At 38.3% G+C, this 15,604-nt stretch overlaps 1 protein-coding gene across 1 annotated transcript in view; it reads right to left on the reverse strand.

The window, feature by feature from the left end:
- The window catches only part of USH2A (usherin), a 743,753-nt gene that overhangs the window by 279,621 nt on the left and 448,528 nt on the right, over nt 1–15,604 (reverse strand). The window contains exon 39 of the mRNA XM_042925179.1: nt 14,884–15,063. Coding sequence (XP_042781113.1) covers nt 14,884–15,063 — 180 coding nt within the window. The remainder of the gene's footprint in view (nt 1–14,883; nt 15,064–15,604) is intronic.

A 15,604-nucleotide genomic window follows, 5' to 3' on the forward strand; every position in this document is an offset into this window, starting at 1 on the left:
CTCACTTGAGACTTTACAGAATCAACTATGTGAACAAGATTCGAGTCTTTTTGTGTGGCCATGCCCTCTTTTGCAGACTCTGATGAGGTGAGTACTCCCCCTTTGTGATGGCCCTGAGGACATAGATGGTCATTCCTGTGACTGCTCCATGGAATGATTCTCTTACACACTCACACTGTTCACACTCCTGAGTTCCCCAGTATTCTAATTGTGAATAAATGTCCTCATTCTACTGCTGTGTTTTTAATCTGTTCACAGAAAAATAAAAAATTAATATAGGGAGAAAAGATTCATTCATTCATTGATTCATCCTTCTTTTACAAAAACAGGCTTCCATGCTCTCTTTCTTTCAATAAAGTTATTTTTAAATTTTTAACATTATTAGATAAATTAAGTCTCTCTTTATGAGTGCAAATTATGTAAACTCAGAAGATTGTACATCTGAATCACATCTATTCATTTCCCTTGGGACATAGAGGGCATTAACACAAAAAGTTTCCATTTTGATACAGGCCAAAGGAGAGGGCAACTTGGTAATTAGCAATAGTGACCCCACTGTTGTTACACACTAATGTTTTGGGTAAATGTATTTGAACATTTGATGTTCTAATGAGATTTCCTGTTTCATACCTATACGAAAGCCCTACAAGAGCAAAACAGATGAGAAAACTTACATTTTCTAACACAAGCCAAAGAAATAAGTTTAAATTACGATGCGTGTCACTGGAGAGCTGAAAGTTCAGAAAGAGAAATATTTTCAGAAAAGTTGAATGAGCCTTTTCTCCTAAATAAATAGAGGTTATTTTTAATATTCTTTTCATCTAATTAGGGTTAATCTTAGAAACTTATAGGCAAAAATGAAAGAAGTTCTTCAAAATACTTGGTTGGCAAGTAAGTACTTATATCCATGCTGAGAAAGGATGGTCCAACCGGCTAATTTTTGCCATTACTCCATAGACTGTAGACTACATAATATTGTTTTTGCTTAATGCTTCCTTGTAAAGCTGTAAAGATATCTGCTTTAACTGAATTCCCACCCCTCCCCCCCCGACATTAGAATGTAAACTTTAAGTGCATGGGTCATGTAGTTAAATGAGGGGAACTCTCCAGTTCATTGACCAAAGGTTTTGAACACCTGGTATTTCACCCAAACAATACTCTTGGAATTACATGGACACAACAGTAGAGTCAAGTCACATCTTCAGATCCTTGTTGACTAGTGGAGCCTAGAAATCTGCTACCTCTGCTAAGAGAGGAAATGAGCCATCAGTGGAGGATGCTTCAAATAAAGAGCACAGGGCTCAGAACCAGGTTTCTGTCCGTAGGTCTGAATTCTGGTCTCTGCTATTCAGTAGTTGCATGAGCTTAACAAACACATTGCAAGACAATCTCTGGTCCTCAGCCTTCTCATATGTAAATAGGGATGATAATAATAGCACTTCCCTTAGAGAGTAAAATTAAATGAGTTAATATAGGTTAAAGAGCATCTACACCTGGGAAGTACGAAGTGTGAGGAATCACTACAGCAAAGAAAACTATTTTTCCCAAATAGATGATTTCATGATCTTAACTGTTCTCTCGGCAACTGGAAACTGTATCAGCCTCCTCCTTGGAGCTGTATTTGTGAATTCCTAGAAGGAAAAATCGTTAACTATGAGGCCTACTAGCCAGCCAATCCTGGAATTCAGGATAAAGATGTAACTGACTTGAGGAACACATTTCAAAACCCCACAGAGGAGGTGCAGCCACAAGATGCTCATTAAGGAAAATTCCCCAGAGGGAAGAGACTCAGGTTTTAGTTACGTGGAGTTCCTTATAACAGCTGTTCTATGAAGAAATCGAAGAGCAGAGGAAATTCAACTGACGGCATCTTCACAGTAGGGCCAATTAGTGTTTCTCAGTGCATAAAACTTCATGCCTGTTGCTCTCTCCTGCCACAGGTAGGACTCAACACCTGGAATCGGTCATGCATGGTATCTCTTCCTGCCCCATTCTGGGAGACAGAGAGAGAGAGTGAGAGCGAGAGAGGAGCAGAGGGAGAGGGAGTCACAGAATCCAAAGCAGGCTCCAGGCTGTCAGCACAGAGCCCTACGTGGGGCTTGGAACTCACAAACCGTGAGATCGTGACCTGAGCCAAAGTCGGACGCTTAACCAACCGAGCCACCCAGCCATCCCTCTTTGAAGGTATTCTAAAGATGATCTAGTTCAGTGTTTTCAGACTTGGGCATGCATCCAGACTTAACCTGGTGGTGGTTGGGTTGGCAGGGAGGTGGCATCTAATCAATTATAGACTGTGTGGCTCCACTCTCCAAATTTCTGATTTGGCAGAATGAGTACGGGGCTCCAGAGTCTGCATTCCGAACAAGTTCCCAAATAATGCTGATATTCCCTTCCTGGGATCAATCACACTGTGAGGACCACTGGTTTCATTCAAGTCTTCCATTTTAAAGGTGGGAAACCTGCATCAGAGTCAAGTAAAGTTACCTAAATCCGACCTAATAGCTAATTAGTGTGAGAGGCGTTGCTAGAGCTCAGGTCTCTGAGATATGGAAATAGAGAAGTGTCTCAGAAAATGGCCACATGTGGTGACTCTGAAGAGGACCTTCAGAACGGGGTCAGCAATTTTATTGTCTTAGTCATTATTATTTCATTTCACATCAGGTTTGCTTCCTGAGGCTTCTACATTTGAGAGCTCAAAGAGAAGCCAACACATATGTTCAGTTGCCACAGTTCAGTATAATTTTCAAGAAGTCAAGAGGCTTCTCTAAATGCTCATTACTCTTTCCTTTCTCTCAAGCATCTTGTGGTTTAAATGATTTTGTTCTCAAGTGGCACAAACCCAATACATACAGGCTTACGTAAGGAAAGGGGTTAGCTCTTATAATAGAAGAATCTAGGGAAAGCATTGGTTTTAGGCAGAGGGGGTCAATGATGTCTCCAGAATCCAGTCTACCTCTTTCTCTCAGATTCCCTCTGCTTTCTCCCATGCTGGCTATATTCTCAGACTCTTTGAGGGGCAAAATGACCCGCAGTAGATTCAACCCAATTCCAGATTCAATCCAGGAGCACGGCAGAACCTCTGTTGGCTACACTGGTTTACTGTATCTCATTACTTCTAAATGGAAAGTTTGTAATTCCTGAAAAAAAAAATCCCTGTGGTCAGGGGAATATGATCTCATTGACTAGACTTGGTAATAGAGTCAACTCCACACACAGCACATGTTCTGGGCATGGGGGCCCAGGGTGCCCAGAGGGAAATTAGAGCAGTGTCATCAAAAGAAAGAGTGGGAAGGGTGAAGGTACAGTTGGGTACAAAAATAACACAAGGCCACTATGACTCCTTGGGGGCATGACAGTAAACATTACTAATTTCCTACCAAGTGCCTAGAGCCAAGATAATTGAGAGAGGGAATTTGGAAAGAAGGGGAGACAGGGAGGCAGGGAGGCAGGGAGGCAGGAAGGCAGGAAGGAAAGAGGGAAAGAAAAAGGAAAGGAAGGAAGGAGGGAGGGAAGAAGGGAAGGAAGGAAGGAGGAATGAAAGGAAGGAGGGAAGGGAGGGAGGAAGGAAGGAAAAAAGGGAAGAAGGGAGGGAATGAGGGAGGGAATAAAAGGAAAGAAACAAAAGAGAGCAGATCCATTATGACTACTTCTATCTACAACTGTTCACCCACTCATTCCATCCTTAGCATGGATTTATACTGTAGTAGATGAGCATTGTACATACACAGGAAACATCTGAATAAAAATGGAAGGCAGTGTAAATTCTCAAGTGATTGTCCAAGTGTATGAGAGGATTGCTCTCATAAAGTAAGCACTAGATACCCTCACATTTCTAGTTTCATTTGTCCCAATTAATGAATAATCATGAATATCATAGTGGCTACAGTGAATGTGTTTACTGTTATCACAGTCTGTTGTTCATTAAGTTTTAACAAAACTCTAGAACTTTTTTCCCTTCGTAGAGATACAATAAAGATTTTCTAGAGCTTCCTAATGAAAAGACATAGGAAATATGGCCTGTAAGTACCTATGATACATTAAGAACTTGTGTCACTTTTCTAAAAGCGTTTATACAGACAAGTAAATGCTCATAGAATTGTATGCAAGTCAGGCATAGATTCTGTCTAGGATAACAAAGGAAAAAGAAAAGAATAAGATATTATTTTTAAAAAATAAAGCAAAAATTTCTTTAGGGTACTATAAGAATTCAAATAAAACTTCAAGTTGCTTTTAAACTGCAGAGCCAGTCAGACAGACATGATTTTTTTTAAACTTAAAGTTACAGATAACCTTTATTCCAAGATAAAAAACAGAAAAGGGAATTGTACTTATTCTTTTTAAAAAAATATGATTTTAAATATCAATGGAACTTACAGAGATAATACTTCCCACCTCTCTCCCCTGGTAAAGTAGGAAAAATGTGATTTCTTTTTCTTTCTTTCTTTCTTTTTTTTTTTTGTCTCTCCCTCTTGCCCCAGGATGCTCTAAAGATAGCACTTAATTGTGTGTGGGTGTGTGTATTTCTACACAAACCACAGGAGAGTATGCAAATGTGGGAAGCTGGCAGCCCTTTCCTGGAGGCTTGTTGAGACCATGGCAAGCACACTTCAAAGTTCCAATTCCATCTTCTTCATGGCTCAGAAGTTAGTCCCTTTCTACAGTGTTTTTATAAGGAGGAAGCTCATTGTCAGGATGGTGACATGAAGATTGAGGAAAATTTTCACAAATTATGAAATAGAAATTTATCCTTCTCCTTGGCTTATGTAATGTAATTTTACAAACACACATGCACACGCGTGCGCGCGCACACACACACACACACACACACACACACAAAGAGCAAGGTGAACTAACAATTCTTAAAAGGTAAAGGTAAGATTTTTTCATGAAAAGATTTGAGAGCATCTTTGAGACAGTTACAAATACTTTGGTTCCGTTATCATAACATATCTGGGATTAAGCATAGGTTAAACTAAATGGCCTGGCATATGTTTTCAAAAGTACACTATTTATTTTATTAAGAATTTAAATGCCATTTATTCATTGCATCTGCCTACTTTATTACCTTCAACGGATTGATTTTTTCAGGGGGAAAATAGCACATTTCAAAGACATACACAGAAGTAAAACATTATGCACAACTACTCTACAGATTCATATGGACTGAATGCAATATAAATTGTGAAGCGTTTAATATACTGAAAGTAAAGAGGGGCACCTGCGTGGCTCAATCAGTTAAGCATCTCACTCTTGATTTCAGCTCAGGTCATATCTCAGGGTTTGTAAGATCAAGCCCCGCATTGGGCTCTATGCTGACAGTGCGGAGTCTGCTTGGACTTCTCTCTCTTCTCTCTCTGCCCGTTGCCACTTGTGCTCTCTCTCTCAAGAATAAATAAACATTTAAAACATATATACTGAAAGTAAAGACAAATCATCCGTTTATGTGATGTAATGTTGTTGTTTTAAAGAATGCAATTCCTCAGGACCTTGTATCTTCATTGTGGCTTTTACATTTTAAAAGGCAGTTATGGAGCACCTGGGTGGCTCAGTCCTTTGAGCATCTGACTTCAGCTCAGGTCATGACTTGTAGTTTGTGGATTCGAGTCCCACCTAGGGCTTTGCGCTGATAGCTCAGAGCCTGCTTGGGAGTCTCTGTCTCTCTCTCTCTGTCCCTCCCCTGCTTGAGTTTTCTTTTTTTCTCTCTCTCTCAAAAATAAATATTAAAATAGGGGTGCCTGGATGGCAAATTCGGGTAAGCATCCAACTTCAGCTCAGGTCATGATCTCAGGGTTTGTGGCTTTGAGCCCCATGTAGGGCTCTGTGCTGACAACTCAGAGCCTGGAGCCTGCTTCAGATTCTGTCTCTGTCTTTCTCAGCCCCTCCCCTGCTTGCCCTCTGTCTCTGTCTCCCAAATATAAATAAACTTTACATTTTTTAAATAAATAAATAAACATTAAAATAAAGACATTAATTAATTAAAAATGCAGTTAATTTCATCTTTCCTTCAAAATCTTTCCTTTCCCCCTGAATAAGATAATATACTATTTTAGCCTATTTATTTCGTTTCTAACCTACAGTTTATTTTTTAAATTGCCATTCCTTTCTATTCTTTTCATCTTTAAGATATCTCATGGCCACCCACATGCTGAAGTTTCAACTTAACACCTCGTACAGTGGATTCACAGCACATGAAACATAGAAAGTACATGCTGATGGAACCTTTATTTGCACTCTGCAAGCAAACTTTTACAATTTTTAGAACTATTAATGTCATAAAAATGTACTATATTGGACATTGTACTACTAAATAGAGATTTTAAAAGGCATAAAAATAGTTTATAGTACTCTGCTATAGAGAACGAGGAAAGTATAAGACAAAACAGAATTTACATTTGCAATTCTTATTATTTTGTGTTTATTTGTTTTTTGGTCTCTCCCTGCTTTTTGAGCTTCTAAATGCTTCTAATTCTCTTAGGGCTTCTGCCATAAAATGATATCATTCTCTTTATGGTTGGTCCATAGCATGACCCACACCATTTTTTTTTAAAGGTCTTAGGGATTTCTGTTGAGAAAAAAGATGAGAAAATTCAGTACTTGCCTTTAAAAACTGAAGGAGAAAAATAAATTCACTGAGCACTTCATGCCAAAACTCTCAGGCCCTGTTCTAATCAATGGAAGGAGTATGATCAATGATTTCTTTCTCTTTTCTTTCAAAGGCAGAGCTATTGTAATATGTAACCTAAGAGAATTTGATAGCATTGTCCTGTCCCTCCACTAGGGTAGGCTGTCCCCAGGGTGGATCATCATTCAGCTCCATTTTATGCTTTACCTTTTCCTTCTGGTATACAGTAGCCACTCTCTTCACCTACCTACTCTTAACTGATTCGCTGGATTAATTTTTTTAATCTCCATTTATTCGGTAATATACCAAGATGGATACTCAACTACTCCAGTTCAAGGGCAAAAGTTTGCAGCTTCATTGTATTTTCCAGGGGACTTCATTATATTTTCTAAGACCAACAATTTGTACAATCATGAGAAATAATAAAGAGTGGTCGTATTAAATCGCTAAGTTTTGGGGTGGTTTGTTACATAGTAAGAGATAAGCGTAAAAGCATCCCAGTCTTTTTATGGCTAAACAAAAATTAATTCCATACTTCAATCTGTGAAAAATAAGTGGCTAACATATTATTCTTTTAGCAATATTATTGAGCAAGCATTATGTTACATTTCGAAAAGCAAAGATTTTTAGGTGCCTGGGAGGCTCAGTTAGTTGAGTGTCTGACTTTGGCTCAGATCATGATTTTGGGGTCCATGGGTTCGAGCTTCATGTTGGGCTCTGTCCTGACAGCTCAGAGCCTGGAGCATGCCTCAGATTCTGTCCGCCTTTCTCTCTGACCTACCCCACTCGTGCTCTGTGTCTCTCTCTTCCTCTCTCTCAAAAATAAATAAAAATATTTAAAATTTTAGAAAAAGCAAAGATTTTCATTTAGTTATTCAAAAGTGTATTATCTGAGCAAGTACCAATCTTTCCTATTCAATGAAAAAGGAAATAAACTTTTAATTCCAAGATTCAATTTTTTAAAATATATATTTAGGGAAAACAAAGAACTGGTAAAAAAACATTGAGTAAAAATTTCAAACTCCTCTCTTTTGCCTGGCATTAACAAAGTTATGAAAGCATTTACTTATGAATAAAATATACATATAAGAGAAATAAAAAATAGTCATAAAAATTGTATCTAATAAGTGTCTTGATATGAATACAGAAGAGGTTCTATTAAGAAAAAATGTGCTCCTTTTCTGCCCATTGAAATCCCAAGATAACCAATGAAAGCTTGATGTAAAAATCATTTATACATTATGATCCAGAGGTCATGGAGGGAGGTATTAAAGCTATTTCCAAAGGAAAATTACTTTTTATGCTTCTTGCTTACTTTGTCATCCCCACACTACAACGATCCCATCCTTAGCAGGGCTAGTGGCCTGTCCATATTTATGTCAATGCTCATGGTGAATGTACATGGAAATTGAGACATAAGAGGACAAAATGTAGGAGATCTTCCCAGCGTGTAAAAGACTCTGGTTTTCACTTGTTCACAAGCTTTCAGAGGTAAAGGATTCTGTACACCCAATTCCAATGGTGCTGGACATCAGCGGGATGTCTTATAACTCAACTCAGTTCTGACACTAACTACCTGGAGATAGTGTTAGATTCCACAGAGTAAGAGTTCAGTCCCACAAGACTGAATCACACACATACAAGTTGTCACCCGTGCTTCTGACAAAACAGCTATAAATCAGAGATTCCCATGACCCCTCCTTAGGTTTAATTTGCTAGAACAGCTCACAGAACTCAGGAAACCTATTTACTCACTAGACTACTGGTTTATTACAAGGGATATAACCCAGGAGGGAAGGGATGCATAGGGCAAGATTTATGGGCATGGAGCTTCCATGCCCTATTCAAACTGGACATTCTCCTCAAATAGCCATATGCTCTTTTTTTTTTTAAGTTTATTTATTTATTTTGTGAGAGAGAGAGAGAGAGAGCGCGCGCGCAGGAGTGTGAGCTGGGGAAGGGCAGAGAGAGAGGGAGAGAGAGAGAATCCCAAACACGGCTTGAAGCCATGAACTGCGAGATCATGACCTGAGCCCAAACCAAGAGTCAGATGCTTAACTGACTGAGCCACCCAGGCATCACCCCACCCCCCTAATATCCTTATGTTCACCAACTTGGAAGCTCTCTGAACTGCATCCTTATTGGGTTCTTATGGAGCCTTCCTTACCTACCTACTGACTAAATAATTGACCATTGGAGATTGATCCAACTTCCAGCCTCCTCCCTTGTCCTCCCTACCCGCCCCCCCCCCCCCCCCCCCCCCCCGGGACAGGAAGTAGGATGAAAGTTCCAAACTTCTCTGCTTCACACTACTGGCAACCAACTCCCACCCTTAGGTGAGGTCCAAAAGTAACCTTAGCAACATAACAAAAGACACCTTTATAGCTCTCATCACCTAGGAAATTCCAAGGGATCTAGGAGCTCTGGGTCAGAACTGGGGACAAAGACCACACCTGTGTTTCTTATGAATCACAATATCACAAGAGACCTCAAAGGAGTCTTAGCAGTAAAATAGAACCAAGAAGGTAGCAAGCACCAAATGTTTATCCAGATAGGCACTGTGCTAAACTATATAAGTTGTGTTGTTTAATCCTCTATCATATGGGAATTACCACTGAGCCGGTTTTATGGATGAACAAACTGAGGCTCAGATATATCTGTGGGTTACTCATAGTTGCACAGCCAGAGAGTGAAGGAGGTGCATTCAAATCTAGGTTTGTGGGTTTCCAAACTCTATACTTTTACAATGTGCCTAACTATTAATTCCAAACAGGTTGCCCTCCTTTTATTTCATTACTGTTTTAGGTGATGAGGGGTAGGATACGGGTCAAGGGAAGAGAAACAAATTCCAACAAATTCTAAAACAAACCACCTACAACTGTTTTTCCTCTCTCCGTTTTTGATTCTCTAATAACCCACCTTTGGAAAAGAAACATGTTCCTCAAGCTTGGTATTTTTATGAAGTTTATAGGTTATAATAATTCTCATCAATTTGAAGGCACAAATGACAAATTATTTACTGTCGTAGAAAACCGGATTAAGTTCACAAACTTAGGTGGCTCTGAGTTCCTTTCACTGTTACAATAAAGCAGTTCAGAAAAAGATAAATAGAATAAAATTATTCCTTTTGGAAAAATATAAAAGTTTCATAAAAAATCTGTTTCTAGCTCGTCAGTATGGAATTTGTCACTAATCATTTTAAACTATGCCCTTTTATGCTTCTTCTGTCTCTTTTAGCTTTCTGAGTAGTTCTTTGATGTAACAAAGACAGTTTCAGACAAGATTTCAGTTCATCTGGGAAAAAAAGGTTTAAGTCTGGAGGCAAAATGCAGTGTATTTAAAATTTATATACTCTATAATGCCTTTGTTCTGAACTTGAAGATCCTGCAAAACTTCTAAGCTTCTTTGCCTTCCTCCTCTAAGCTCATTTGTTCTTCCTTTGCTTATTATCATGCAACTGTGACTTTAACTGGTGGTTCCATTGTTTAACTACATGCAGAGTCATGGCTGACCCTTTCTGATCAATTGCCAATCCATACAGGTTTGACTGATAAAAGAGCCAATTAGATTTAAGCAAATTAAGGGACATCACCAATGTCAACCACTTATTAAACTGAATGCTGAATTCCATGCATACAAAACACTAATGCACTGAGCACCATTAAGAGTTGAAATCCTAACCCCATTAGTAACTCCAGACCTTGAAGGGGTAAAGGTCATAGGAAAGTTTCATATTTATGGATTAACATTTGGATTCCATTTTTATTTTTTTTATTTTTTCCCTAGAACTCTTGAACCTTCACTATAATGCTATTCAAGAGCTCAGATTAAATATATTCTTCATTTCTAAGAGTATCTTCGTGCTAAATAGGAGCATTGTTATTACAAACAGCCAAAAAATATAGTAGTTGTAGAAACACAAAAACCTGAGTACACAGAAGTGCGTAGAGATATGTTATGTACATGAAGGAAAAATAACTCCCAGACTCTTGCAGTTGACCGATTAATATTTCAAATACATTTTTAAAATAAAAAATGTATGCTATCGGGGTTTGTCTCTGTGCACCTACGGGCTGAGCTGTTGGCTGTGTGGTCTCACTTGCCTTAATTTCCATCTTCAAAATAACTTGCGTTTATCAGGTTATATTTTTCATTTGTTTGCTCAAAGTTAAGAGCTTTATTTTTTGATAAAATGTTATTAAACAACACAACACAATGAAAAAGAAAGACCTGATGGAATTAATCAGGGTTTATTGGTTCTCAAAATTTTTTCCAGCTTTATTGAAGTATAAACTGCATATTAATCATATTTTTCTCTCATCAGAAAAATAGAGAAAGCTAGTATCAAAATAGATGTTTCATAACCATCAAATAACAGATGACGTAGCAGGGTAAGAGTTTTTGCACCCTGTCCCCTCACCTCTTTCCAAATTCCTATGCTAACTGTTAAATCTATGCTTACCTAAGTCACCACTATAGGGAGGGAGTCAAAGAGTGATGGGTTGTTGCAGCTTGAGGCTATTTCTTACCTCCAATCTCTGTGCCCTCCTTGCAGTCTGGGCCCCAGGTTGCATCTGCATGATCAGAGCATTCCCACATTGGATACTACCTTCAGAGGAGGTCACATTTTCCACAGCTGGTTACAATATAAGGTTGCTCGGATCGAAAATGAGGCATGAACAGGTCTGAGCCATGATAAGTTTACAATTTAAAATGGTTAATTAAGCTATCCTGACTGCCTGATTTATTCATTCACTCACCAATTATTCGTTATGCACCTACGATGCAGATTTGGTCTAGGCACTGAAGATAACATGAGGGGCCCGTGGGTGGCTCAGTTGGTTAAGCATGGACACTTGATTTTGGTTCAGATCATGATCTCAGGATTCCTAAGCTCTAGCCCCATGTGGGCTGTCAGTGCAGGGCCTGCTTGAGATTCTCTTTCTCCCTCTCTCCTTCTCTCAAAATAAATAAATAAACATTAAAAAAAGTGAATACAAAACAGTCCCTGCTGTGTAGCTCCTTATAACCAGTGATTGTGACAGTCAATCAGATAGGCCATTTCAAAATAATGTGCTTGTACTATAGGATACCTGAGGGCCCTATCTCAGTCTCGGTTGGTAAAAGATAACTTTCTGAAGACCTTATTTCTAAATTGAAACCTAAAAATATGAGTAGGACTTGGCCAGATCTAGAGGGTAAAGGAAGTTTTCCTGGTCTACATTTGATAGCAAACATTTGATTAAAAAAAAATGAGCATTTCTGTTTTGCTTAAGCCTTCCATTATTATATTTTTAAACTACACTGAGAAGAAATCGTAGCTAAGGGTACTATCATTACACATCTTGCATAACCCAGCATTGAAAAAATAGTAGGAATTTAACATTACCATAAAAGAGACCTAATATTGAAATCAAGGAAATGGCAATAATGGTAACAATCCAAATATAATGGAAAAGTAAATAGCATATAGAACCTTTTCTGCCCATAAGTTGGTTCACTTCTGTACATCGGTTCATTTATTATTCATTTCTGTACGAAGCACAGTTCACTGGACAAAGGCATGGAAGATTTCTTTAATAACTCTCAGTACTAATTTAATTCTACTTAAACACACATATTCTAGTGAATGCCACATGCTTTTCAGCATGATTTTATGTGTAAATCAGGATAATATGTTTTCAGATCATTAAGTAAAAGGAAGCATGAACTAAAACCTATTTAATCAATGAGGTGTCACCTTTAAACTGCCACAAGGTCATAAAAAAGATAATTTCAAAGCTATAAGTTTCCTAATTGTAATCAACAACAATCTAATGATGAAAAAAAAGTCTGTCCTAATGGCTGTAATAAACTTGAGCAAATCACTGTCTGTCTTTGAAGACATTTTGCTTCCTCTTTGGGTGAAGTGACATCTCCCCAAATCTCGATTTCTGAGTGTGGCAAGTGAATGATTGCAACATACCAGAGAATATGAGCCTTCAGAACAGTGTGCAATGGCATGAATAAGCCTCCACAGAGTAGAGATAGAAGTGAACTCAGCAGTTGACTTCAGTAACTGTACCACTAGAAAAATTTTTAGTTTCTTCCTGTTTGCATAATATTAATTCTTCTACTAACCACTAACAGATACAGGTACAGACTGTATTCAGCTGGCATTAGATGCTTGCTATGTTTAACTGAATATTACACATACATGCACACACACACACACACACACACACACACACAGATTTACCGCAAATTATTAGGCGTTCCTAAACAGATGAACAGTGAATTAAATCAGCCTTATTTTATGAATGAGACACAGCTTGCTGTACATTACAAACCATCTAAATCAGTGAGAATGCCATGAAAAGAATATATAAGTCATTAAATTCCCACATATCCTATTAGAAGGTATTGCTATGTAATTAAAAAATCTCCATTAAAGCACTAATTACTCTTTAATTTTAAAAGTATTATATACCAACATATAGAGTCATCAAATGTTCTTTTTTAAAAAAATTTTCTTTTGAATGTTTCTTTATTTTTGAGAGAGAGAGAGAGAGACAGACAGACAGACAGACAGAGAGACAGAGTGTGAGTGAGGGAGGGGCAGAGAGAGACTAAGACAGAATCTGAAGCAGGCTCCAAGCTCTGAGCTGGCAGCACAGAGCCCTTGGCAGGGTTTGAACCCACAAACCTGGAGCTCATGACCTGAGCTGAAGTTGGACGCTTCACCAACTGAGCCACCAGGTGCCCTAAGTCATCAGATGTTGTATCACTTCTAGCATGTTGAGTCAGATTTAAAAATGAAAATATGAATACTCAAGGTTTCTTTTCTTGATTTTGTTTTGTATTGTATTTTTGGCCTCAATTCTTAAACAAGCCTCTATATAAATTCAGTCCCCCTTTTTACTGGTTTATGAAATATGACTCTGAGTTGTTCAGCTCTGTCTCTTTCACACATTCTTAAACAATGCAGCTTCTGCCATATAGAGTTTCAAGTGTCTTGGTAAACATCTATTCATTGAGTCTTATAATGTCATGAAAGATGGATAATGATGAGTGCTTTTATGATACAGGAGGTATTGAATCTTTCCTTGGGAGAAGGGTTCCATACACATTGCAGGTTAACCCTTAATTTTCTACCAGCAATGAGATTTTTGCTGCTTTCATACCCTTTCTGATGGGAGACATATTTATCCAGTCCCACTGGTTAACAACATAGTGACGTGCTCCCTTTGTCCAGAGCACCTCCTTCTTGAGGCCGTTAGATTCCATTTGCTTCAGTATTTTCAGAAATAATAAATTTCTGAACACTCAATGGAGAATCACACTCTTATTATTTTGAGAAATGTTTTTTTTGTTAAAGGGCTGTACATATCAATCTGAGAGGGAGTGTTCTTTTCAGCAATTAGCCCCACAAATAGTTAAAACAAGGTGGAATTGACTACAGGCCAAAATAATAATTCTAAATAAGTCATCTTTTCATACAAATAGTTAAAATGAAATATATCTGGATTGTATCACACATAAAAGTGACACTATTGAACTCTAATCATTAGGACATGGAAGTTAAATGTATTTTTCCAGTGGTATGAGTAGTGTTCCTATTGTATAAACTGCACACTGGCCTTTTTTTGGCATCTGGAAAGGTTTAGATATATAAGGTTCTTTGAAAAACCAGGAATGAGAACCAAAGCTCAAACTGAAAATATAAATTTTGAGGGGCACCTGGGTGGCTCTGTCAGTTAAGTGTCTGGCTTCAGCTCAGGTCATGATCTCATGGCTCATGAGTTCGAGCCCCGCATCAGGCTCTGTGCTGATAGCTGAGAGCCTGGAGCCTGCTTTGATTCTGTGTCTCCCTCTCTCTGCCCCTCCCCTGCTCACACTCTGCCTCTCTCTGTCAAAAATAAACATTAACAAAATTAAAAAAAAAAGGAAAATATACATTTTGAGTCTAAGTGAAATCTCCAAACAAAAAAAAACATTTCCCAGTCTTTTTAACATGAACAGCAAGAGATATATGTGTGTGACATATACCTACATATACACACAGTGCAAGATGAAAGCAGTCTCGACAAAAACATTAATAAAAATCAACAAAAGGGTCTCAGTAAAACAAAACAATGACAATCCAAACACCAGAAATACAACTGAGCCTCCAAGTTCTAAAACAAAAAATTATTCACACAATAAACAAGCGCTCAGTAGACTTGAAGATTTCGTAGAGCATTTATATAAATTTGTGTAACAAACCTTGTTTATAGACTTACCCCCTGGTGGCATTGCAATTGTTACGGGGTCACTTCTCAAGCCGCCTTGGCTATTGGAAACATGCACTTGTACAGTATAGTTAGTGAAAGGAACCAAGCCCTCGATGAGCACCCAAATGTCGGTCTCCTCACCACTGTGCATGACTCGTGTGCCATTCAGAAGGGTGTAGTTATGATCTTCTGATAAAAAAGAAAATTATTAAAATTAACATATATACTTAAGAGTTCATTCATTTGTCTCAGTGGCCAGAGCAACTGAGTTGTTATTCTAAGATAATGTGAAGCTCTTACAAGTATCATGCCCGTAAGGAAAAATACTGCACGGACATACAAATTGATCCCTTGATGGATTATTTACAATTGTTTGAGGGTTTTTTTACCCTTGGATTTTATGCGATGTGCAGCCTGGAGGAAATCACACTCTTTCCCCCATCTAGAATGGTTCCAAATCCAAACGGTACATTTAAATTATACATGTCGATATTTCATTTATCATCAGTTGGGGTATTTGTTGCTCATTTTCATGAAAGGTAGACCACCGCATTTCCTCCAACACCTCTTCAAATCAGAATTGGCCAGAATATTCTGAAAAGCAGTATGTGCTCACTTTGGGCAGAAGCTCTGGTTTTAGCTCTATGTTAAACTAAAGAGGCTGCCTGGTTTTGTACGAGAACCACCTTCAGTGAACTCACCGAGCTGCACCACCACCATCCTCCCAAAC

Source organism: Panthera leo, chromosome F3 (assembly GCF_018350215.1).
Source record: "Panthera leo isolate Ple1 chromosome F3, P.leo_Ple1_pat1.1, whole genome shotgun sequence".
NCBI lineage: Eukaryota > Metazoa > Chordata > Mammalia > Carnivora > Felidae > Panthera > Panthera leo.